At 34.5% G+C, this 27,082-nt stretch overlaps 1 protein-coding gene across 1 annotated transcript in view; it reads left to right on the forward strand.

The window, feature by feature from the left end:
• Positions 1 to 27,082, forward strand: part of LOC130158820 (connector enhancer of kinase suppressor of ras 2-like) — a 206,570-nt gene that overhangs the window by 111,694 nt on the left and 67,794 nt on the right. The window contains exons 8-10 of the mRNA XM_056359880.1: positions 8,901 to 8,960; positions 13,547 to 13,615; positions 26,372 to 26,518. Coding sequence (XP_056215855.1) covers positions 8,901 to 8,960; positions 13,547 to 13,615; positions 26,372 to 26,518 — 276 coding nt within the window. The remainder of the gene's footprint in view (positions 1 to 8,900; positions 8,961 to 13,546; positions 13,616 to 26,371; positions 26,519 to 27,082) is intronic.

Consider the following 27,082-nt stretch of genomic DNA (forward strand, 5'->3'; position numbering starts at 1 on the left):
ATTGGTGATAAATGTGTTGAAAATTACTCAGATTTATATAAGAATTCAGCCATTCTATAATGATATTCAGTTGACTTAATTATGAGTCTTTCTCTCTTTTCAAAATCCCATTTGCAATACTGCTTTTATTATATGCCTTCTAATTTCTTCAACAAATGAGCCAGAAATCCTATAGATCTTGCATAAGCTTACATATAAACTGTATTAATTTCCAGGTCCACGTCCATACAGTTACTACATGGAGTCAGAACTCCTGCAGGGCAGTAGCCTGTGTGTTTAATTGTTTAAATAAATTCTGGATTATAAAGCATTTTCACAAAGGGACTGTATGTCATTTGAATGGGTATCTTCAGTTCTAGCATTTTCTAACTTTCTGTCCATGCTTTTATGAGCTTAATAGTCACTTTTTTTTTTTCCCTCTCTAAAGTATCTTTTTCTTCATTCTGCTTTATTAAAAAATAGTTTTATCTCATGCATTCCCCTGAACACTCTGCTGGTAGTTTCACAGCAGTTCGCTGGACAAAAGAATTTGCATTGGGATGCACACAATTTAGGTTCCATTCCAAGTTCTGATGATTGTGTTTGCGTCCTGATCTCTGCAGGCATTTGCTGGCCTCCAGAAACATACAGGGTTTTTTCTTCTCTTTCCATTCCTTCCCAAGCTGTACCAGTCAAATTGTTTCCCTCTTTTTTCCTATTTAGCTAAAGAATTCTCAGTGGCAAATACTCAAACACCCTACATATGTTTTCTATTTCATTTCAAAGTAACTTTAAAGATTGCAAAACACTTTTTCTCCTGAGTTCTAGCACTGGGTATGGTAATACCATTTACATCTGAAGTGTGCTCATGATCAGCCTGAATAATATGTCTGGAAGGCAAAACTTTGTTTCAAACTACCAATTTGACAAATTTGAAATAAACTCCTGTACTAAAAAAGTAATAAATTGTGAGAACCACTGTTGGCTCTGACATAAAGACAATATGCATGCCTACATTTTTATGAAATAGAATAAAATAAAGAAACTTTAACTTCATGATTTATTAAAATTCCCTTCCTTGGCTTTTAGGTTTCCAATTCTTTAAGTTATTTGTAGTGTCAATTGTACATAATAAAGGAAATTGGATCACTTTTATACTTACAATGCTTTTTACAAACTACTTTTCTTTCTACTTAAAGAAAGATAGGTTCCCATTCCATTGTGTTGCATGGTAAACTTCCTTGTAAAGTTACAATAACTTTTGGTAAATGAAACTACCGCATAATTTAAATTTTTAGACACCGCACATAACTGCTCAGTACAAGGCATTTTCCTCAAAAACATGATATTTGAAAGATCTACTTCCCCAGATTTATCATGTTTCAGAAGTCTGAAGACCAAGTTGTACATATAAGAGTTCCAAAACTTTTGTTTAGTGATTAGGCAAAGCTGATGCAGTAGCACCCACTTTAGATTTCTTGGCTTGATGGACCAGCATAAGCCATAGGCCCTTGAGACAAGAGTTTGTGTTACTGTTTGCAGGGTAAGAGGTACAGCATTTAAACTTGCTACTAAATCCTCAAGGGTGAGGGTAGTTGAAAGGCTGTGTAAATCTTATTATTAATTACCACAGACTAAGTCTAAAGGCAGCTTTGGAGTAGTTTTGTTGTCAGATAAACTAAGGGAAACTGTGTTTTATTTGAGGTGATAGATGTAGATACCATCCATAAAATGGGGGCAGGGAGGGCTTTTTGGATGATCAGGGATTATTAGTAGTGGAAGATGGGGGGTGAGGGGTGTGGGGGTGTGGGTGGTTTTTTTTTGTTGTTGTGGGGTTTTTTTATTAGAGCCATTATTATTTCAGTCAACTTTTTAAATATCCTGAACTTGATCTGCTTGACACATATTTAAAGATACTTCTATGTAACATGAATCTTCTTTGAGATTAATGATTACTCTTAAGTAGAAGATTCTATATAGGCAGGCTGTTGGGTTTTTATTGTTTGGATTTGCATCTTCTGATGTCTGAGGGATGTTTTCCTTCCAGAATCCATTAATGCTTTTATTCCTCTTCCTTTCACTTTTTAATTCTTTGTTGTTCTCTCTTGTGTCTGAGCTTCACACTGCTGATAGAAAGTGTAATCTGTCACACTTAAGATATACACAATTAAATCTACAGCTTTGTTAATTTTTCTGCAGAGGGGATTTTTCCTGTTTCATTTAAGAACTTAAGGGAAGCAGAGATTGTAGGAATAAATATTTTTGTAAGACCAGCTGTGTATCATTGGAGAATAAAAAGACTAAACAGACAAGCTGTCAGATGCAAAGACCCTTCTTCCTTGAGGATTATTCATCTATCTAATGTATAGCTCCCCTTTCAAATAGTACTCCTCTTTATGTGGTATTTGTAATTTGAGGTGATGAAAGCCAATCTTTTCATTTTTACAGGAAAGGAATTGCAAGAGAATGCAAGAGGAAAAAGTAGAATATGAAGGCAGGTGGTTTTTTTTGTGGAAATAAACATGGCTGTCCTAAACCTGTTAGGGTGTTAATTTAATCATTTCAGAATTTTTTTGATAACTTACAGAAACTCGACAAATTTCCATCATGCTTGACATATAAAGATTCTCATAGCCTACCTTTTTTTGTGTTGTCTATGGGTTTCTATTTAGGTAGGATTTGGTAAAAGGAACATAAGAAAGAAGAATAAATTATCTTTTGAGAAAGATGGTTCAGATAAGATGGAATACCTAGAGCTGCTGTTATACTATGTAGCAAAGAAAACGCATGCCAAGAGAGAATCAGTTTAGGATTCTGATTTGGGGGTGGGGTGGGGGAATTAAGCTAGTGAAAAGGAAATGAAAAAGAGTAATAAAGTAAAAATACTAGATGTCTTAAAGACTTTAAAAAAAAAAAAAAAGCATGTTAAAGTTTCAGAATCAATTGAGAGGGCTCAAAAAGGACCAAAAAGCCAAAACAAGCCAAATTTTGCTTATACAGAAGAATAATAAAACATAGATAGTAGAAATAACCCTTTTCAAAAGTGGAAGTTATATTGCAGGAAAGAAAACAGAGGGTTTTAGTATAAATTTGGGCAAAGGATGGCAACATATAAGGCAAACCAATAAAGATTTTTAAGGACTTTTTAGTGGCATGAAATTTAAACTTGTCCAGGCACCTTCTTAAAGCATATCTTGTCAATTGTTTATATGCCTCTGTCTAAATTTGCAGTTAAAACAAGTTTAAAGAACTATTTTACATCTGGGGCAAAAGATCAAGGGGTGTAGCAGTTCCCTGGTCGTTTGTAGCATTATAAACCTGCATCTTCGCTATTGGTGCTTCATTGTGCTGTAAAAGTAAAGCCTGCACTCTTCTCCCTGTGCAAGTGCTGTTGAGACACATAGACCATTTTAGCGTAGTTTTAAATACCTGAATTTTTCATGCACATGTATTTTGTCATATTTCAACAAAGAAGTGGCACACAAATATGAATCATCTGATAATAGGTCATCTTTACCCAAAAAGGAATAATGGCCTACAGTTGGAAGTGTTCAAAGTATGAGCCAGAAATGCTAATACTAAAAGAGTTTAACCTCATTGTGAAATACAGAGCTCATCAAATATTGTCTGAAATATCCACAGATTAACCTGGGTATTGTTGTTGACACTTATAAATACACTTTTGTCATTATGTCCTGGTTAATTAACCAGATGAGTCTGCAAGAAATTTTTAAGGAAATTCCACTTACAACTGGAAACACTGTTTTTGGCTGAATAGTCTTTTCAAACTGGGACTTTAAATAGCTGATACCTTCCCATATGTTTTCAAAAGTCAGATTTTAATTAAAAACCCTGAAGTCACTCCCTCATTAGGGGACAGTGACAGTGTTACTCAGGAGCAGTCAAATTCTTGATAAAAGAGCCTGTGAAACATTTCCTTGTTCTGTATCTCCTCTCATGTATCAGAATAATCCTACAGAGTTTCATATCTGACATCACAGTTATGAAAGAGCAATTATTTCTAATCCACTAACTGTTCACTAGTCTGAGCCATCTTCAAGAACGAACAAGAATATTCAACTCTTGCCCAGAGATAAGGGGTATAGTTTGTCATTCTTCTGTGCTCTGAGATCATTGGTGGGATTCAAGAAGAAACTAGAGAGAATAAAAAATCACTCCTGAGAAAAGAAGAAAAATCATTTTGGAAAAGGACTCCAGTGAAATTCTGCTTGTAAGGGCAGAAAATAAACCAGTAATAGGACAGAAGACTGGGAACTGAGTTACTTGGGTAGAAAGAACAGAATAGGTTGTGGTAGTGAAGGATATGGTAGAAAAGCCCTGGAACTGGTTAGACAAGAATGGACGTTCGTGAGCCTGAAGAGTAGGAAAAAAGGAAGAAAGCAAGTTGCTACCTGGTGAGGACAGCAACTGCAACTGGAAGGAAAGAGATAGGAGAAACCTCTACAGCAGGACTCAGTTTTGTAGACTTAGATATCTGGTATCATTTCAGACACCCATCCTTCAGTTGCCACTCCAGAAGGTTCTCTGTCATATCTGCCAAATCTATGCATGTTCTTGGTTACTTTGGAGTGACTAAATATTCTCTGTATATCACTATTTAAGCAGTTGAGTTACATACCTTCTTTCTGGGATGGGACGTATGGAGGAAAAAGCTTGAGGGAAGATTAGGTTTTGGGCACTGAATGCAGAAGGAGAGACTAGAGCTGATGGGCAAGGGGGAAGAAGCTTGCGTTATGGAGAATGAGTAGGTGAGAAAACATATCTGAGAGGAATAGACATTCGCGCAGAAGAGTGAGAGACCAGAAGATGGAGGGAAGTGGGAGACAACAGGAAAAAAAGCAACTTCCCACTAATAGCTTCCTATCTAGAGCCTCAGATGGATTCCAGGATTCAGAAGTTCCCTCATTTATGTGCTTTTTGTCTGCGAGATGCACAAAACATTCTTATTTATTCTTAGCCTGGTGTTTTTGCTATTTTGCTTTGACAGCTCATATGGCTGAAATCTAAGAAATAGTTTTCAAGCTGTTTGTATGAAGAGTTTTACAGAAACTGCTTACAAGAGTGTACCTTCATTTCCATCAGATATTATAACAGAAGTTAATAGCATCAAAATAGCAAATATGTGAATCTTCTTTTAATAAATTGGTTTACAAGTTAATTAAATATTATGCTTACATAAAAATACATTATTACAGAAGAATATGATGCTCCTGAATAAGCTGAATCGATATGCCTGTGTTAAGCCACAGGTAAAACAGAGATATTTGCAAACAAAATAACTATTTCTAACAGTTCTAGAAGTGTTAGCAGTTGTCATAATAGGATCTGTTACTTACTCATGTCTGTGCTTGGGAAAAAGAGGCTTGCTGCTTCTGTTCTTCAGCTGCAGTATTAAATCAGTATTTTCCTGGAACTTATCTGACAGAAATATTTCAGAATTTATTTCTATTTTTTTTAGACTTACTAACCATAAAAAATGCTTATATTCATGAAAACAGAATGAAATGATGATGAACAAAATGATAGCCAATAGCCCATGAAATTTAAAGAAAGGTCCAGCTCTTTTGCATAATTCAGACTGTGAATACTTGCATGCTTTTTCTGCAGTCACAGAATTAACAACTCTTTAAATGACTAAGGTTTGCAAGTTTGGACATTTCTTATAAACCAGAGTAGATTATTCTAATTTTTCACTGGACGTTTGATTAAAGTGATTCCTTTAAACCCTTTTGTTTGTATCAATAAGCTACTTTGTGAGCATATATACATATATATGAACAATTTAAACTTTTGAAGGGTTCTGCTAACCTGCGCCAGTATTTCTTTAAATATGCCTGGAGATTCTAGTCTTTGTCTTTACAAGTGCTGATTTTGAAAAGGAAGATGAAGATGGGGCGGAGGAGTGGCAGTGGTAAAACACACCAGTCACTATAGGCTTGACACATTGTCCTTTAGAAACAATATTTTCCTAAGCATCAGTGTCTTTTCCCATTGAAGAATAAATTCTCCTTTAAATATCTTCCTACCACAGAAAGTAATTGAGAGCTGGATTGAACTGTACAGACTGTGTTACACACTGCATTATCTGTTCTGAAACGATATGCAAGTGCTGCCAGTCAGCGCATCAAGGGCAGGTTGGGGTTTTTTTAGGATTGGAAAGAGTGATTTGAAGCAGGGAACGTATCTGGCCTCTGGAACAGATGACATAGACTGAACAAAGCTGTTTTCAGAATTGGTGTATGTTTTTCAGGGTGTTCTTTTTAAGAATACTTTCAATCTTTTTTTGAGTATTTTATCATAACAATACTATATTAAAATAAAGTTAGTGTTATCAAAACTTTCTCCCAAGGAAAGGGAAAAATGCAAAAATATTTTAAAGCTATTTTCTATGTGATAGATATGTAAAATATATATATGTAACATGTATCTATTTTATTTAAAGTTGCATTCTGAAGCATATAAAATGAAAAATGAATATAAAAATTTTGTATTTTTTAGATAGAATGTAATATTTCAAGGTTTTCAGGTAACAGATATGTCAAAGAGATACAGTACTGGTCAACAAGAAACAAGCTCTTTCATTAGTTTTCTTTTGAGAAAACAAGGATGAAAGCTCTATCTAGAATAATTTGAAGGCTACAAGCCATTCACTAAAATTCTTTATTTTTATATATTCTTAAAGTTTAATAGCTAAGATGAAAAAGCAGATAGCAATATATAGGGTAATTCTTAGTGAGTACTCATTTTTTACGTCTCTCAGATGGCATATGTTATAAGATAAAATTGGAACTTGATTTTTTGCAAAAATACACATAGCTTAGTAAAAGGCTAAGAACTTTATGATTATTATGTGATAAAATTTAGTGAAAAGTTTAGCACTATGTTCTCTTCTGGCCTTAAATCTGTTGGTTTAAGTGGGGAATGAATCTTAAAGTAAGGTGTTAGAACTGTGATATTAAATTTGATTTTAAAGGTGTGGCTGGAAATGTGTTAGTGAAGTTAATATGTGCTAAAATAATAGACTTCTGCAATGGATGCAGCAATGTTGTGTAACATCCTGGCTAAAAGTTCACTGTGGAAATCCAGTGTAACACATACTAGATAGATTTAAATAACTATTGAATATTTTTAACAGAGACATAACATCCTATTCTCAATGAAAAACTTCAAATTTTTTGATGATATAGGTCTCTTGGTTATGCCTTTTAGTTGGCAAAGAGGAAGAGAATCAGATATTTGTTGGTAACAGTTGAAGGTACTACAGAGACAATAGAATAGTGAACGCTCATAAAATTAAGTCAACTTTATAGAAGGAAATACTGGAAGACTCCCCAGAAACTTCTTCCTTCCAGCTAATTACATTTTATGAAACTGCTTTCAAGACTTCCAAGATATAATTTGGATATCTTTGGTTTTTACAAATGATATAGCTTATAAAGCACTTTCATTTAAGAGAAAAAGTAGTCATGGTGAGTAAAATCTAAACGGGACTTTCCTCTGCAGCAGAGTTAAGCAACCTTATCAGTTTTAGCAAGTATTTTTTTAATCCAAGATTTAAAGAAAGATAAAACTTGATGAAATGGTATTAATTTACATTAAGGTAGAAGTCATATTTTCTCATGATGAAAAATCAAAGCAGCTAGAGCAGAGTACTCAGGGTCTTATCCACTCAAGTTTTGATGATCTTTAAGTCAGAGATTCCCCAGCCTTGCCAAGCTGTTTCAGTGTTTTATCATCTTCATAGTAAAATTGTTAAAAAAATGTGCTTTAAAAAAAATTTCTTTTTTAATTGAGTTCCAACTTGTGCCCCTTCTCATTCTCCCACTGTGCACTTCAGGAAGACTTTGGCTCTATCTTCTCTATACCCTTCCAATTTAGGTAGTTGTAGAGAGCGATATGATCTTACCTTTGTAGCACTTTTACCCCCCTTTTTTCGGGGGGGCATGTGGAGGGGAGTGGGATGGGGATGTAGATGTAGGGAGTGGTTGGTGGTATTTGTGTAAACACCTAGCCTGAAGATCTTCATTAGCGTTCATGAATCTTGAAATTGGTTTCTTTGAATAAAATGTTCTTTCTTATTGCTGGGGGCTCTCAACTTCCATTTTGACAGGAAAAGGTGATGCAGAATTATTGAAAGAATAATGATTCAGCAGGACAATGTACCAATTAGATTAATTAGATTTCAAAATTTGACGGATAACCATATATAGAGAGATGCAAAGCTATGACTTTACTCCTGAAAGGCAAGAATACAAGCAAGTGAGTCTCACTGACATTTAAGGCTCTGTGTGTGTTTACAGCTAGATACATACCTCCTTAGGTTGTCTCTCTGTATCTTGTCAATTGCCTCCTTGAAGCAGAATTCTTGCTGGACTAATTACAAAGCTCCTCTTAGATCACCAAGCTCATTTTTCTCCATAAATTGGTAATATGAGCACTGGCTTGTATCTTTTCTGACTTAGGCTATGGCTTCATTTTTATTGAATCAGTAACTCTCTGAAGATGGGGCATTTAAGTTTAAAGACTATTACTGTTCATGGTTTCAGTTTTGATACTTCTTTTATGCCACCAGTAATGAAAACAGGTCATGTTAAATATTTAAAACACTGAATTGGCATGAGCTTTTATGCTGATGTTCAGTGTTGAATTCTGTCCAAAAAGCTCTATTTGGAATCTAAAAAACCCCAAAACATTAAATGAGAAAACTATGCTGTTTATAATTGGTCTTGATACATATTTGTTAAACTTACATTTGCAAATGTTAATTGACCATGGCTCCTTCCAGTCTGTTCAGATGTTACGGTCCTTAAACTGGAATAAACATACTGTTTCAGTTATCATGCAAGCATGCTTTATTTGTTTCCTACAAATATTAATTACCTTTCTTGCTCTTGTTTTAGGGAATGTATATCAAATCAACATATGATGGACTACATGTAATCACAGGAACAACTGAAAATGTAAGCTTCTTTATTCTAAAACACTTCTATCATGCATGCAAGTATTTTCTGTATATCTGCAGTGCATTTTGTAATATGAAAACTTGTTTTAAATCAAGCTAGGTTTTATTAATACTTTTAATCTTTTCTGTACATATATTATCTTTGTAAAAACTTGGAACCCTTGAAAATAGGCATAGAAAATTATCTATGATGATGTGACTAATAACTAACAATATAATAAAATTAAAATCTTGAACTTCTGTCCTCAATACACCTTTCTAATAGAGTTCATGTATGTGTTCTCTCTGGAAGAAAAGTGTTTTCCTTTATAATAAGTAAATTTTTTGTCATGTCAGAGCATCATCATTAGTCTAAAATAATACCTGTTGTATTTAATTTTTGTTCTGTACTTCAGATAAATATCTCAGAACATGGGACAGTTTAGGTTCATACAAAACAAGAGGTGTTTTCTGTCAACAGAACAGTAGAAAAAATATAAAAGAAAAAAAAATCAGCCTCAGGCGTTTATATTGACCAGAGTAGTCACAAAATTGCAGACTTACTGATAAGCATAGCTTTCCTCTGAGCAGCCCTTAATATGTACAGTCAGCTTTATGCAGTGATAAATATTGACATACAATAATGAATACTTTTTTGCTAAGTTCTTTGTTTTCTTCTTAGAATGAATAGTATTTTTTTAATTTTTTTTTGTTTTAATTACCAAATAAATTTTAAAAGCATGTTAGAAAAAAGGCTTTTAGAGATAATGCCTGTCCTAGGATTGACTCATAGAAAATGCGTAGCTTCTCTATATATAAGCACTTCAGTAAAATAGATTGTAAAATAATAAATTTAAAAATAGTTTTAATATCAGCAATATGGACAGATATAAAAAAACATTGGTAATAGAGAAAGATAACTAAAGATATTATATCCAGTATCAGGCAGGTTGTAGTAATATAATAATCTTTGATAAACCAGGAAGTTTTCAAAGCTAGCAGTAATTACTGACATGATTATCACTAAGAAGGGAGAAATTGTGGAAAGGAGCAAATAGATTTTGGTACAGAAATGGAAGGGTACAGGTGATTTGCAATACTAAAAAAATCTAGTTAGTTAACTATATATATATATAATAATCCAAATGACTATTGTGTGAGGATGTATAAAAAGTTCCTCTATGAAAATAGTAATTCCTGAAGGATTTCTATTAGGATGAGTTAAGCACAATTGTATTTTCATATTTTCCATCATCCATAGTAAAAATGCAGAAGAGACCAAGAGAAATGTATTAATTATCATTTTCATTTTAGTCCCAGAAGGATTGGGCAAATCCGAACCAAAAACACGCAGAAATGCTGCAGTACATAAATCAGTATGACTGATTGCAGAAAAACTAAACAGTGTGACAAGAATAACAAAGTACCTTCTAAATATTGTTCTTGTTAACTTGTAGTTCATAATCATAAATTTGGAAAAAACAAGTTTATTTCAACTGCTGCGATCTAATTATTATGACAGACTTTGTAACAGGACCCATCCCTTTTGGTTTTCATGTAGTATTTTAGTCATGCTGTTTTCATTCAGTCTTGGATCTGTTTAAAAGCCTATAGCTGGATAAAATACAGGTTTGGATTTTATAAAGATAATATTGAAATTATGTAATGCTGACACCCAAGAAACATAAAATTAGTACTGTCCAGCTAGCCAAAGATGTAAATACTTGCTGGTATGCTGGCCCATATCGGTGAGCTTCATATGTGATATTTTGTACTACTTGATTTATATATATTGAGTAGTATTGCATCATACAGTTTTTGTCACTCAGCTTTTAGACAGCACAAACCCATGGAAAGCATGATGATTTATGTGTTATAATTTGTGAAGAAAAGTCTAATGCAAATTAAACTTAAAATATTTTTTTACTTGTTTATATTAATGGCATTGGCAGCATTTAGAAATCTCAGAATAACTGTATGTGTGTCTTGGGTCCTGAAACTTATGAATGATCCATCTTGATTGTGTTGCTACAGATTGTGTTCATAGATCAGATCACTCATGCTATAATTAATCCACTTTTTAACTGTAATTCCAATTCATTTCAGAAATATAATGCAGTTTATAGGGAAAACATATTTATAATTGAAATTCACAGGAGAAATTGCCAGCACTAAAATTTTTATTTTTATTTTGACTAAACCTTAGTTGTCAAAACTTTTTGATAAGACACCACCGTAAGAAGTTGCTTTTTTGTTATTGCTAAAAGTGTAATCACATGTGCAGATAAACCAGCTTCAAAGACATTTAATTTCTGGCATTTCAGCAAATGGATTTTTCATTCCTTTTGAAGGGATAATTGACCTCAGAGCCAGTGTTTAATTTTAAATGATAATAATTAGCTCAGCCTCATCAAAGTCAGGAAAGGAGCTAAAAAGAGAAAGAGCCAGGCCTTTGCTTTTCCAAGTAATGTCAACTGAAGTTAAACAGTATGAATGATGGTGTTTACTTCAGTTACCTGCTTACCTTTCATTCACTGTTGAAAGCAATTAAGTTTGTATTCACATGGAATTCTAGAAATATTTTTCTGTTACACGTTTAGTCCTGTGCAAAAGAACAGTCTGCCAAAATTCTGCAAGTTTCCACTAAAAGGAGAAAGTGACACTGGAGCCTAGTAATTCTTCACACTATCCTATAAATTACATAGGTAAAATCCTTTTATTTTAGTGCAGAAGGAAGGACTCAGATGGCAGGAGTTGAGATCTGGCTGTAACGACCAGGTAGTTTAGCTCAAGGGCTGGATTCCCCACTACAGGAGACACGGAAGCCCGTATGAAAGAACAAGCAGAGATCAAGCAGGTGAGGAGCTGGAATGTAGCTTGTGTTGGGGAGGTTGAGTGGCACAAGGTTAGAGCGGTGAGTACACAGTAGGCTGAAGGTGAAAGCTGTGCTTGGAATAGCACCTGTAACACACTTGGACTCACTTGTGTCATATTTTGGCTCTTTGCCCTATTGGCTTGGTTTTTCTTACTGATTGAATAATTAATGATGTCTCCTACTACTCCCCGGCAGCTGTGTATATGTAGAATCTATTGATTATTCAGCAGGTGTTGACTATTGGAGAGTGATTTGACCTCCTCATAGATGAGTCTCTGGCATTTTTCAGAAGAAATTACAGTCATTTTCTTCCCAATGGCGATTTAGGGTTTTGTTGTATTGTTTCTTCTTGTCTCTGTTTCTTTTATTTGTTTATCTTATGTTTTTAATCTCCATCCACAAAAGGGATGGAAATGATGGGTGGGATTTTTGGTTGGTGAAGACTGCTGAGCTGGAGCTCTTGCCTGTTTCCTGGAAGTCTTGATTGGTATGCAGCAAGATCATGAATATAAGCTTCTACAAGTCACTTTCAGTTCAGATAAATCTTTTCATCCTCATTTGACAACTGGCTCTTGTGCCGTGGGCAGTTTATCTTATAGGCTGGCTCCAAAAGACATCCAGGAACTGAACTAAGTTTTTGTAACATAACTCCTTTTCTGTGAGGAGCCACTTCAACAGTATTAGAGCTAGACCACTCTCTGTAGCTGAGAGTGACTCTTTTTCTGCCCTTCTTAGGGTTCTTTCTGCTTTCTTGGACAGGGAACTTGAACTGTTACTCGGAGCGTATTTTGCTTTAAATGTTTCTGCATTGTTTGAGATGGGACAATCTGTCCTCCTCTCCCTCTGAGTGTGTATCTAACAAGTACAGTAAACATACAACCTTGTCCAAGTCTCCTGGCTTTACAGATTTCTTTTAGAGAATTAAGATCTTGTTTCACCGAAGCATTTAAAAATGGTTCGCTATATAGCAGTTGACCATGTTCAAGTGGGTTTTCAATGGGTTTTAATCCTTTTTAATGTGATCAGAAAAAGCAATATTTAGGATAAGGGAGTTTTTTCAGCTCGGTGATCAAAAAATTATGTGAATAGTATGTATGAATTAGTGTGTCTCTGTGTGTGTGTATAAATACATAAAATCTCCTGAAGACCTAGTCTGTCAGCAACATTATCCATTTCTAAATTACCATTTTTGTGTTTAAATGGTTAATTGAGTACTGCCCTGGAAGTGCTGGAGCTGTAGTGTATTTGCAGTCTATCTTCAGTGCACTTAAGCAGTAGAACTGCTACATAAAGGACTCAGACGCTTGTTTTTCTATTATGCAGATGGCTGGTCCAGCCTTGTCCCTGATCATGCAGTATTTGTTGACTTAATAGATTTGTTTCTATGTGATGTAAATTCACTCAGTGTATTCCCAGCAACACTGTGACTGCTCATATTCCCTTCAAAGAGGTAAAGAAGTATAATAGTTCAACCAGTCAAAAAGGCTGCTTGCCACCAATGGAAGTGGGATTCTAGATTACTTCATCAAATTGCCATCTGTAACTAGAAAAAACATAGTTCCTTATAAAGACAATTTGTAAAAATATGACCATTTTTTGTTACTTGACAGCAGTAACACTTCTTTGGGCACAGTTTCCTTGCCTCCTTCAACATCCATTTTTTTAATTCCTGCTCTTCCCTTCCCCGCAATACCCCCCATGTAAATTTTATCATTATCTCTTGTCCTTAGTCTCCTGCTGACCAGTGTAAGAAAATCCATGCTGGTGATGAGGTGATCCAGGTCAACCACCAAACTGTGGTAAGTGTTTTGGAAATTCTGTTCTGCAGGTCTTGCCTATTCCCGTTACTAAAGAGATGGTAATATTTTTTACAAGGTAACTTTGCCAAACTAGATTTTTGTGTCTTTTAAAATATCATAACTGTTGCTTATGCATAATAAGAAAAGGCATAAATTGAGTCAGTAACCAGCCCAGAAGGATTAAGCCAAATTTACATTTTGCACAGCTGCTGTTGAACATCATACTCATTATGTAAGGAGATCCTACAGTATTTCATTGAAGTTCTTAGACTTCTTGTTATGGATATGCCAGCTAGTTTAACTTTTTCTCAATTTTGCATTCTGTTTAACATGGGATTCAGATTAAAAATGCAAAAGTGCTGTAACAGACATATATTCTGAATCTGTTGGGGGGAAAAAATGTAAACACTTAAAACGATAGAAATCTGTCAGATTTTGCTTTTGTCATTCTTGCATGCAGATTTATTTTTAAGCAGATGAGCAGTTTTATAAAGTTAGTGTAACTATTAATCTGTTTAAAACCACATAAGCATGTGTGTGCAGAAGTGTATGCAGAGCCTAAGGTATTACAGTGCATGATTTACATACATTCAAATGTGTCTGCCATTCAGTTTCTTTCACAGTTGTAGTGGTGTTGTGTACTGTAAGTATACAAACCTACAGTTCATATTATGTAGAAATGCAGGAATAATATATTTCTGCAACGTTCATAGAATTGCATCCTGACTTGAAACACATGTGACTTTACTGAAGAATTAACAATTTTTTAAACTTTTAGATTAAATTATTTTTAATTGATCTTGAAAAGCCTATCAGAGTGCCTATCTAAAAGGCTGTCAGAGCCTCATCCAAGGCTGAATGATTCTTCATCCTATTTTGTGATGACAAGCTGCTGCCTTACAATTGATGTTCATGCAAATGCTGAAGATTACTGAAAAAAATGCAATCAAATGTTGTCCTGGTACTATCTTAAGTCATAGGGATTGTCCCTTTAAAAAAAAAAATAAAATCTGTGTTGCAGAAAAATGGAAGCATTGTAGCTGGAACTACAGGTGAAAGGACCACTTGTATTTATTACTTGTTAGGCATGAGTAGCATTGTGACCATGATGTTGATAACTTCCTAAAGTGCTTATAATTTAGCCATTTAACTTTCTTGCTGAAACCCACCTCCAAACACAGCACATGCAAAATAAGAAATCTCTTTCTGTCTGTCATTTCTGTGAGGTGGAAATATGAAAGTCTGACTTAAAATCTTATGATTAGAGAGCAAATATTGTCTCTTGAAAAGAAGTATGACTTATTCATTTACACTTAAAATGTTAATGAAACATGCAGCTCTTATCTATATTAGAGAAGTTCTATGAGTTGTCATAGTTACACAAGTTGAAATACGCATTAGACTGGCTTTCTTCATCAAACATATCCTTCAAGTGACGGAGCTGATTTAATCTTTACTCCCGTAGGTGAAATTCTCCTCATTCAACTACTCAAGAATTGGCTTTTTGAGTAGCAACTCTTTCCATGCGTGTTATTACAACAAGCCCAAGGTTTTCCATACTTGTAATCCCTTTCCAGCTAAGGGCACAGTACCAACAGCCAAGTCAAGTGGCATAAAGTACCTTTTCCTAACAAAACTCACTATTAACTATTCATTCTGAAGTTTATAACCAGCTAAGAAAATAGATCAGTGGCAAATTGTTTATTTCAGAAATTTATTTTTCCTTTGAAATGGCTGGGAAAGTCTCATTCTGCCTTCATTTTGACTTTGGAAAGTCAGACAGTAATATGGAGTGTTTGCATGTTTCAGAGGTAGATGTCCGACTCTCCTCCCCTCATGGACTGGAAGTTTTAATGTTTTAAGTATCGTTTTGATCTTCAAGTGTGCCCTTTAAGTCACTTCTCGTACATCTTGCTGCAAACCATACTTAGCTGTGTTCCTTCTTCACCCAAGTTGTGATGATCAATATCATGCTTATAATTACCATTATTTCCATTAGAGGACTAGAATAAGTCAAAAGCAACAGTTAATTAAATTTACACATAATCAATATTTTAATGCTACCAAGACCAGCTCATAAAAAGAGGTATAACTCATTTGAAATTAAAGACTTGGGGGGCAGCTGAGAAACCTTACAAAAGAAAGGCTTGCATATTTGTGGTGGTCTTACAGATTTTCCAGGGCTGAAAACTGTCTTGCTCACCAAGTACAGAAGCATGGATTTGTGCTGGCACAGAGTCCTCGCTGGAACCCAACACTCCCTCACATCAGCCTTTGACTTCACAGCTCAGCAAAAGCAAGTGCTAGTAAAAGTGAAATTGAAAAAGGGAAAAATACAAAGCAGTTTGAAATTATACCTCGTCAGAGTGTGCTTGTTCAGCTGCTTTGCACTTCTCACTTTTCTCACAATATTCTGCAGATGGTTCTTCTTGCCAGGTAGTTGGTAATGCCATTTCTACTGTTAGTTTGATTTCTGGACTGGAGATTAAATGCTTGCTCTCTCCTTCTTCACTCTCCTTCCTCCCAATATTTTATCCACTTTAAGTTAAATATCACATCTTCATTCCCTCTAAAATTGCAGCAAAATCTTGCATTGATTTATAACCAGTTACGATGGCTTGCATGTTCCCTTTACCTTGTTCTATAGCTGAAAGAGGTGGAGTGCTTCTTTATTTCTCTAATGTATCATTCCATTCAGTTTATTTCATATGAAGCATTTAGCAGTGCCCTATGAAGAGGTAAATTATTATGTTTAGTATCCTAAGCAGTTCCTAGGTTTTTACAGAAAATTACAGAATTTTCAAGATAGATATTTAAAATACTATTTACAATATATGTATCTAGTGAATTCCATGGTCTTCAGTCTCATGTTAGTTTTCCATAGAGATTCTACTTAAAACATTAAACACCTAAGTGATAAAAATATAACCGTTAGTGTTATTTCTCACTCCTGCTTTTACCAGTTTATTGGTAAGGGGAGGCTCCGTGCTTTCATAAAATGTATACACAGATGAAGTTATACAATGTAGAGGTGCAGAAATATACTTTTGTCAGGTATTTGTATGTTTCTGTATCCAACAGGTTTGTTGTCCTAATAAAGACATTTTCTTAAGACTGAAGTTTCTGAGCATCTTGATAGTCTATCAAATATAAATTCCATTCAACACTGTGTGTTTTGAAAGAATCTGTTCTGAAGATGATTAGATATAGTCATTTTGTACTGCCACTGGTGAAAATACCTTCCTGATTAGAGAAAGTATGGATCTCTTAATAGATTCCAATTCTATAACTGACTTCTGGCATCATTTAATCTGATTTTGACTGAACTAGGCCAACGTATTTTCTAGATAAATTCATATTCATTCATTTAATAAGATTACTTGAGTTTTGAAACTTTCATTGATGTTCCCACAACCTGTAATATTGTTCTCATAGTTAATTATTCTCATTGCTGGGGAAAAAAAAAAGTAATTTTATTTGTAGTCTACATTCGCCTGGCACAAGCTTCCAGTCCTTTCATCTTAATATATTTTTACCTATTTGATTGGAAAGCAGGTTTCTCATTTAGGTATTTTCAGGATGCAATCGAATTACCTCTTCACTTTTTTTTGTTGGTTTGGGTTTTTTTGTTGGGTTTTTTTTTGGGGGGGGAGTGTTGTTTGGGTTTTTTTTTTTTGGTAAGCTAGGTAATTTGAGCACTTCCAGTTTGTTATCCTGATGCATGACCCTCCTCAACAACCACTTTAAATTCCCAACTGTAATATGTAATACTTTGCATATTTAAAACTGAGTTAGAGAGCTGTCCAGTGAAAACATTCATTCATGAGTAGGGCAGTACCTCTGTGCTAAAATAGTACAAATGAGACTACATTAATGTAGCCATTATCAACTAGCTGTTTACTCTTTTTGAAAGGTTTGTATTCATTTTTCATTCATAGGCAAAAAAACTGAAAGGACACTTTTATTTTTTTACCTTTAAAAACACAAACTGTAACTTCAATTTAAGTTTGACTCCATCAGGATGTCCATTTTAAGACAGGAATAATTAACTGTTTTGAAACTAGAAGACGAGTGAGCTTTTAAACAGGTTTAAGAAGATGTAGATTTGGAAATACTTGTACTGTCCATGCATTAGCATGAAGTCAGCACAGCCAACAGCATTTCTAATCCTGGAGGCAGTTCCCTAGGGTTGGATAGCTATAGCAGAGGATTAAGTATGCTGACAATGTCAGTCCCATTGAATTGCTAGATGAGTGGAGTTATGTATTTTGGGATTGATGTGACTAAAATATTTTGGCTGCATGTTTTCAAAGTTATTCTTATTACCTATAATTAATATACTTATTTTATATAAAGCATTATCTGTATTAAGTAAGAAATATCAGATAGCTAGGAGGTAGCTATAGTCATATTCTTTTTTTTTTTTTTTTATCCCTGAAACCAGGTATATTAAAAATATCAAATAACTTTTCAAATAACTTTCAATGTAGTTGAGCGTTTAAAAAAAAAAGTGCAGAAAGTATCAAAGGAAAGCAGCTTACAAATTATATAATGCAACAATTGAAAGAGCTAGAAATAAAAGAATATGTAGAATCTGGTCTAACCAAGGAACACTGTAATACAATTATAAAGATCAAAGAAAAAATAATAGTACTTTAAGCAAGAAATTAATTAAATCAGGCAATTCACCACTGGCTGTTAAGATCATTTAATCATTATCCAATTTCCTTATTTGCTTTTCTGCTTGTCCTTCTTGCTTATTAGATTTTAATAAGAAAGCATAAGAAACTTTAAGTTATACATTCTGAATTATTGCCACACTATTTTTCTCTACAGTAACAACAGGCACTAGTTCTACCAGTGTCTTGTAGATTTTCACTTCCTCTCTTATAAAATTGTACAGAAGTGCTGAAGATGTCACTGTACATTTCTTTGTTTGCAATATTAATAATTGCCCCTTGGGTTCTATGGGTACTATATTTTCTGCTGCTTAGTTGAAATAGTAAATTTCATATTGTCTATTTTTTTTAAGTTGTTTTGTATATGGGACATGATTCTTTAGTCAGAGAATCAGGACTGTCATGCAGTGAAAATACAGTAAAATTAAAGCTAAGATAGTCACTAGCCAAGAAACTCTTGTTTCAATTTTCCGTAAAAAGGATATTATCAAACATAGGACAAAGAAAAGAAAACCAAATATAGATATCTACATATTCAGGATGGAAGCAAAGTTGGATAATTCAACGCCATATCATCTACATTTCAGTTTACTGAAGAGACTGAAACTTCCAGTAGCAAGCCCCTAAGCAAGGATTTTTGATCATTTGTCTGCTTTGGTATAACATTTTATGCTGGGGAAATGTAAGGCAAAACTTTCTAGTCAATAATTTGCAAGATGTTGTAGGTGATTTAGAGAGGAAAGGATAACTGAAGATATGACGGGAAATGGCAGGTTAGTTGAAATGCAGCATAAATTTATGAAAATTAAATTGTGTTAATGTTCTACCTTTGATAATTTTTCACACAACAGAAATAGTGCACATCCAAACAAGTATTGATCTAGCTGCCTGACCATCTGTAAAATTATCTGATGTACTTCTGTATAGAAGAAGTGTTCGATAAGCTGGGGAAAACTGACTTTTCAGAAAACTGAAAACTTCTTTCTTTTTTAGGATTAGAATTTGAAGGTCATTTAATAGGACAGGGAGCAATAACAATGCTTTTAGTAATTCATGTTGAAAGCTAGATGTTACTCGGGAGCAACTGGCAAGGCTCCAGAAGTCAGAATGTAGTAATTAATCCCAAATCAACTGAATGCTATAGAGGTGATGTGACTGAAAATGGCAAAGATGAACTTGGAATTAATTAGGACCATGTTTCCAGGAAAAGCAGAGTTTTAATGCCATTGCTTTGACATTGGTAATATCTTGGCTGAAATAGTGTGTGATTTTTAGGGTCATTTACAGTCATCAGAGGTGTGTAGTTACATACAAACATTAAAAAATGTAATGAATAAAAAAGAAAATGTATCATGCATCTCATATGAAGATAATTTTTTAATGATTTTGATTTGGTTAACCCAGCCAGCTAGGTCTGAGACAGAATTCCTCTTTCTTAACAGACAAAGGCTATAAAGAACAGGAAGTGAAAGAACTTTTTAAGGTAAAAAACCCAATGTTGTGCAAAAGCAAGCATCCATAACAATACCTGTAAGTAAATTTGTGGTAGAATTTGAAAAAGGTCTGCCTAGGAAGGTGACTGAAAAACTGGTGAAAAATTATGTTATAGTTGCATGCAGCTATGTAGAAGAGGAAAAAAAAACTGTTAGAGGGGCTCCTTCAGTTCGATCACCTTTGCTTTGTTGTGTAACATTTTTGTTATGTTATCTCTAAATAGTTGTTTTTAATTAATGTAGTTGCATTTTCATACTTGATAAGGTTATTCTTTGGAACGGTGGATGCTTTCAGTACTTAAAGGGAGCATATAAGAAAGATGGGGACAGACTTTGTAGTAGGGCCTGTTGCAATAGGAGAAGGAGCAAAGTTTTTAAACTAAAAGAGGGTAGATTTAGACTAGATATAAGGAAGATTTTTTTTTACAGTGAAGGTAGTGAAACACTGGAGCAGGTTGCCCAGAGGGGTGGTAGATGCCCCATCCCTGGAAACATTTGAGGTCAGGTGGGACGGGGCTGTGAGCAACCTGCAAGGGGGTTGGGCTGGATGACCTTTAAAGGTACCTTCCAACCTGAACTGTGCTATGAATCTATCACTCTAGATACATGACCACAAGCCATTTCATACTGTTCATTGTCAAGTTACATACTTCAAGTGTGTCAGGAGCCCTGGCAAATGAAATAATTTTGGCATGAATTTATTAGTGTTAAGATATTTATTGAATCAGTACCCTAGGTGTATGTTTGTTTGTTGAATTTAAATTTAAGTCATAATAAGAGTTCATTTTAGATGGAGGTAAATCTGTGAATGTAGCGCCAGGTCACACCATCTGTGTTTCAGCCCACTGTGTTGTGAAATACAAGTAGGAAAAGGCAAGACAAAAGTTGTCATGAGAATGATAACTGCTTCCACCAAAAGATGTCATTCTGTTTCCAAATAAATCACCAAATTACTTTTTCTCAGGATTCTGTCTTTCGAAACAGCTTAGTAATGCATGTCTTGTAGTAGCTGATCCTGCATCTTCTTGGAATCTTGCTATATTTCTTCATTAGCTAATGAAAATAAATATGTAATCTAATGGGAGAACATTTGTTTTTCCATCATCAACTATTGTTAGTTACAGTAAGGATATTAATAAGAAGAGTGAATCAGCTACAGGTGTTAATGACAAGCTTCCTCTTCAGTGACAGAAAGTAGTCCTGTGATCTTTCAGCACACTTTTTTGTCTAATAATAACTTCTGATTTCCATGTTAATCAAACCAACTCTCTTGATTAATTCCCCAATGAGGCAAAGTGAATTACAGACTGAAAATACGAAAGGATGATAGTCTGTTAGTCTCTTTCCTTAACAAAAAGTTGAGTTTACACGAGGCTTATTTTTTTTCCTATGCAAATACGAAGAGAGGTCATACTCTTTAGGTTCAAGTAAGTAACCAGATGGCTTTGCTTATATATCTGAAAAGCCTTGAGGGGAAACATCTGTCCTGGTTCATATAAGGGTTACTGCAGTCAAAGCAGAATTACATGTTTTCAGGTGGTGTGCAACATCATATGTTCTAAATATTTAGAAAATATTCTCTACAATTGTTTTCCAGATCAAATGCCTAACAAGGTAATTCTTAAGTTCCTGTTTAGTTAATGTGCTGACTCTCTCCATCCTATGTAACATTAAAGCTGGCATATGATACAATGAGTAGAGTATGCACAAGTCTCACAAATTAAGGTGTAACCAACCTTTCTTCTGTGAGGTGCACACCACATTTTTTTTTTGGTTTCTTAGAACTTTGTCATTCTTCAGAGTCCTGATAGATGTTTAGATTTGATAAGGCAGTGAAGGACCTGCGGAAACACACTTCTGCTTTATCTCCAGCGTTTTCAGGAAAACCAGAGAAAGCAATATAGGTATTCTATGCACTATGCACTCCTAGTTCTGCTACCTGAGCTGTCTCTTCTAAATTTGTATCATAACAAATACGTATAATGTGTTTTGAAGAAATTGGCATGGAGGTGAATTACTGTTGTGGTGGTTTTGATGACTTGCATCCCTTGATAAGCACTGTCATGTTCAACAATCCAGCTGTTTTCTTAGTTCCTTTTAATAGATGAATATATCATGCATTTAATGCCTATGCAGTCATCTACAAATGCACCAGTTTGTGTTTTCTTCTGTCATTTTTTTTTTTTGTGTGTGTGTGTGTATCTGTAACATGAAGAACTTTTTTTATTAGTTTGTTTTTCATACAGATCATCAGTAAGCCCTTACTGGCCAGGCAGACTTTATTTTAAAAAAGGAGAAAATGTGCTTGTCCAGCATGAAGAGAGTTTGGATTTATAAAAATGCCAAAATCCTTAATTACTGGTAGTATACATTCCAAATCCCATTCATACAAATCTAGATCTTCTAAATGAGAAAGAATGAAGTCAATATAGGGCCCCTCTAAAGAAGATATTGGAGAACTAGAAAACAAACTAGTCTACTTTCAGTTAAAAGTGAGTTATGTTTTCCTGAACAATGCAGTGCCAGCTACAAAATTATCAGGTATAGTTATAGAAAATTACTACAGCATTGTGGATATTTAAATCATTATACTTCTATGGCAAATAAATTTACTATTGTAGGGATATTTTTGGAACTGTTACTTACAAAGTTACTACATTTTTCAGTTTCCACTAATTATCTGGCTTGTACTTTCTTTGAAAAAACTAACAAATCCTCCAACATAGACAGTAGCACACAATTTTTTCCCTGGAGGCCTTCTTTCCACACTGAGGATATACAAACCAATACAAAATATTGATCAGAGCAATTATAAGCATAAACTGCCAAAATCTTAAACTTCTGCTTGCTTCCTGCAATTTTAAGGAATTTGTTTTGCGTTCTTCTAGGTTTCTTCCATATTTAGCATGTAAATTTAAAAAAAGTATTTGGGGGGGCTAAAATTAAGTCATCGATGATTTTAAGCCAGTAAATATCAAAGTTTCTATGAATCTAAACTTTTTACAAACTCTGTGTGTATCACTGTGATAGCAATTCTCATTGCTGGCACCTGACTGTATTTTGTACATTCTTTGAGTTATGAAGTAAAGACTACAGCAGGCGTGGTGTTTTCCACTTTCTAGGTTTTGTAGGCCCAGTTTAGAAAGAGATAGAAAATAGTGCACTGTATTTCAAAATGCAAATATGCTTAGGAGAGAACAGTGCATCATGACTGGAACTTTACTACGCTGTGCAAAGATGACATGATAATGTCCTTCTGAATTTGTTGATTTGAATGTAATGGGTGTCCTGATTGCTCTGATTTCATTGACTCAGGAAAATAAAAAAGTCTCTTTTTTCCTTCATTAGTCTGATTTTAGTGTTAACTTTCATTACTGAGTAAAATATCTTAACCCATATTATAGCATCTGATTTACTGGATGTATATGCTAAAAAATTTAAAGGGGCAAAATACCCTTCTGCTGAATACATCTCACCATAGCTGGAAGCTAGTAATTGCTATTAGAGATGGATTCTTTAAGAATAAATTTCAAAAGCTGTCTCAAGGACTGGTTTTCAACTAAGATTTTTAATCCACTGTAATGACTTCTATTTTTTCAAAGATATTTTTAGTAATACAATTTATAATAACATGTCCAAATTCCTAAGAGCATTTTATCATTGCCTAGTAGTAATGACTGCAGACTGTTCTCTAATAGATCTTGGTATTTAATGGTTTTGTCATTAAGGTTCTCATTGGAATAATTTATCATTAACTTAATTATTTATCATCCTTTTCTAAAATGAGCTCATGGAACTCTAAAGATTTCAGCATTCTGAAAATTATATCAATCTATAAAAATCAAAAGTAGTTCACTTTTAATTCTGTAATTGAGTAAGAAAAATAGTAAAATATATATAGCCTCTGTCATTCCATAAACAAAGCACAAAGTAGAGGAGTTCATTTAGAATCCAAGTTGACATATTTGCATTTCTTTGGCTGTGGCCTGTTTATAATTAATTCCATTTTCTGATTTCCTGTGGCCAGCGCATTTTTAGAAAGTTTTCAATAGAACAGCAACATTGAAAATAGAATAGAACTTTTTAGAATTCTGACACATATTGCAGTCTTTTCCAAGCCAAATGTTCACACTTGGGATCCTGTCTTTGGCCCGCTGTGGATACAGGCTAGAACCTTACAGTTTATATCAACTTCTCTTCACTCCTTAAAAGAGGATTTTGATTGAAATCTCTTCAAGGTTGCCTTTACCTTCACATGTAATCTGCTGTTATCTTCCTCTAAGAGAAATCATAAACTATACCTGATATAATATGGTGAGATTTGTAGACTGCTCTGAGTATGAGCATTTTTTTTTCTCCTTGTTTTTTAATAGCAATGGGAATACACACTTTGGTCAGAATGGCAGTTATGATTAAAATATAGTGAACTGACAGGTCAAATGTAGTCAAAAACTATAGCAAATATAATGTCACTTAATGCTTGCATATACTTCTATAGTTACTGTTGTTGTATTCCCTAAGCTTTTCATTCTTAAATATTCACTTTAAGGCTGCTGCAAATTGGCCTCAGCAAGGCTGTGTCTGGAGAACTGCTGTATGAACCCAGCATCCTAATTCCTGTTCAGTACGGATCTGCTTGACACTAGGGCTGAAGACTTGTGGTAGTTATAACATTTATGACAGGTCTTTACTATGGTCATTTATTACTACTGTAAAAATCTACCATGTTTGGAACAGAAAATGGAAGGAAGAGATTAATACTGACTCTTAGAGGTGCTTGAGGCTCAGCTCTTCTGTGAAAGAAATTGGCTTTTGCAAAAAATATTCTGTGCAGCACTTGGACCCATACTGCTTTGTTTAGCAGAACTGTGCATAGAGAGTAACTATCAAGGTTCAAATTAAAACCTGATGCTTAAGTAATGTTTTAAAAAAGATGCACTATTTAGAAACATAAGTGGAGAGTCTTTCCTGCACCTATTCACTTTCCTTGAAAGGCAAGCCTAGAAATCGTGTGTGAATAGAAGATGCAAAGAAATGAGGCTAAGAAAATCCTCCAAAGCCCACCCTATAAATATTTATGCATGCCTTGCTGTTTGCCAGAGCTGAATGTGAACCAGTAACCTAACTGTCACTTGCCTGTGGTTACTTTTTCCAGTACTTCCTTTCTAGGTAGGCTTGTTCTTGTCATTTGAGTCGTTATACTTCCTGAAAATGCAAAGATGAGACTAAAGGGAGGCAATAGCTTAGCCCTTGGGACCCAGGGCTAAGGTTAGGTGTGAGTAACTAAGAGTCTGCTTTAGTTGTGCCATTTTTCTGACACCAGTGGGAGAGAGAAATTTCAGAATGTGTAGTGTGAGTCTGGGTATCTAGATTGGGTCACAAGTATATTAACAAAAAATAACAGCTTTAGAAGGAATGCTTATAGGATTTGCTAACATTCACAATACATTTCTGTCTATCAGTACTAATCTGGGTGTTACATAGGATAAATTTTTTGATACTGTAATATTGAAGAAACTTCTTCAGTAATGATGTTACTTAGGCAAACCAAAAAGAGGGCAAACCAACTTTCATGATAATTCACTGTGAAGTGCTAAGTGGTAGGCGTTTCTTATTTCATTCATATTGAACAAGGTAATACATCACTTGCATATAGGAAGGGCAAAAGGACTGCTAAATGCAGCCAAATTTATTGTCTTATTCAAACTAGTACAATTCCACCGATTTCAGTGGTGCAACTTGGAAGAAAGATTGGTTGAAGTGTAGAAAAATGTGAATTTTTACAAATTTCACTTTCAGTTCCGAATCTATGTATCTGACTGTTTTGAAACCCTTCTTTTTGTTGTTTGGTTGGGTTTTTTTCTCATGTGCCTGTGGAAATATTAATAGAAATTCAGCAGCACTTAAATGTGTAAGAAACTACTTTTATCATAAACATCTTTATATAATGTCATTTTTATTATTATTCAGTTTTAAAACTTCTTCAAGCACTCAGGATAAGAGGATAGTGTAAACTTTCATTAAAAAAAAACCCTCCCGTAAAAGTACATTTTCTGTTCTCATGTATAAAGAGTTCATTGTAAAAATACTATTTTTAGATAATCAAGATTAAGACATTACTATAAGTAACTTTTTGTGAGTGGCACATATAAAATCATTTCAGTACTAGTGATGTTCTTTTTTATGGCTATGTTTACAACTTACAGTAACTTGAAATACTCAGCTATATCCAGAGGGTGTATAGATTCAAGTCAACAATCATTTATCTTCAGTTAGGACCTTAAAGCTGTTACGTATATGTTATACATTGCTATAGCATAGTCTGTCTTCCTCCTCAGCAGTGCCTGTTTCAACTCAGGATCCAGATTGAAGTTATTTCATGTCTTGTAGTCCTCATCATTTGGTTTCAAATGTACAGTGATGTCACAAATTATTAAAAGAGAGTGTTCAATTACGCTTTATTCTGTTGAGAAATGTAGCTTAAAAAAATACAGCTTCAACAGCATCATTTCAGTCCAATAGAAGTAAGCAGACACAGTTTATACGAAAAGCTTTCAAAATTCAATTATGGAATTTTTCCTTAGGTTGGCTGGCAACTAAAGAACCTAGTAAATGCATTGTGGGAAGACCCAAATGGAGTGATTTTAACCTTGAAAAAGCGTCCTCAGAATACTCTGGTTTCTGCTCCTGCCCTTCTGAAGAACGTGAGGTGGAAGCCTCTTGCACTTCAGGTAAGAAGGCTGTTACAACACTGGTGTCATGGTAAAACCTTTATTCAAGAGAAAACACACAAATTTTTCATTCCAGTGAAAGGAACAGGAGCCTCTAAAAAGTCCCAGATTCCTTTCAAATAGGGTGCTGAGATAAATATGTGTGGCAATGCTTTATGTGTCAATAATACTGTTTTCCCACATTTTTTGGTGAAGTTGGGAGCCACAGCAATTCATAGAAGGAAAGAATGCTCACAGATAGTGTTACTGAAGAATAAGCAAGCCTAAGGTTCAGTAGCTTGCTTTGACTGGCAGAGGCAACATTACCTCCAGTGTTTCCATTATTTCAGTCTGTTAAAACTACTTGTTTGTAATCAAGTGTGTCAGGAAAAGTCATCTTCTGTTCCCCACCTCTCATCAAGTTTGAGGTTTTGGTAGCAATGCAAATAGAACCTCTGATATTTTCTGCATACTTATCCCTTGAAAACCTGTTGATATATAAAAAAATTATTGTGAACACAGCTGGTTCTTCCTGCAGCATCAACATACATAGGAGAAACTGACCCACTGTAAAAAGGCTGAACT

This window comes from Falco biarmicus, chromosome 14 (assembly GCF_023638135.1).
Source record: "Falco biarmicus isolate bFalBia1 chromosome 14, bFalBia1.pri, whole genome shotgun sequence".
In the NCBI taxonomy this organism is placed as follows: domain Eukaryota; kingdom Metazoa; phylum Chordata; class Aves; order Falconiformes; family Falconidae; genus Falco; species Falco biarmicus.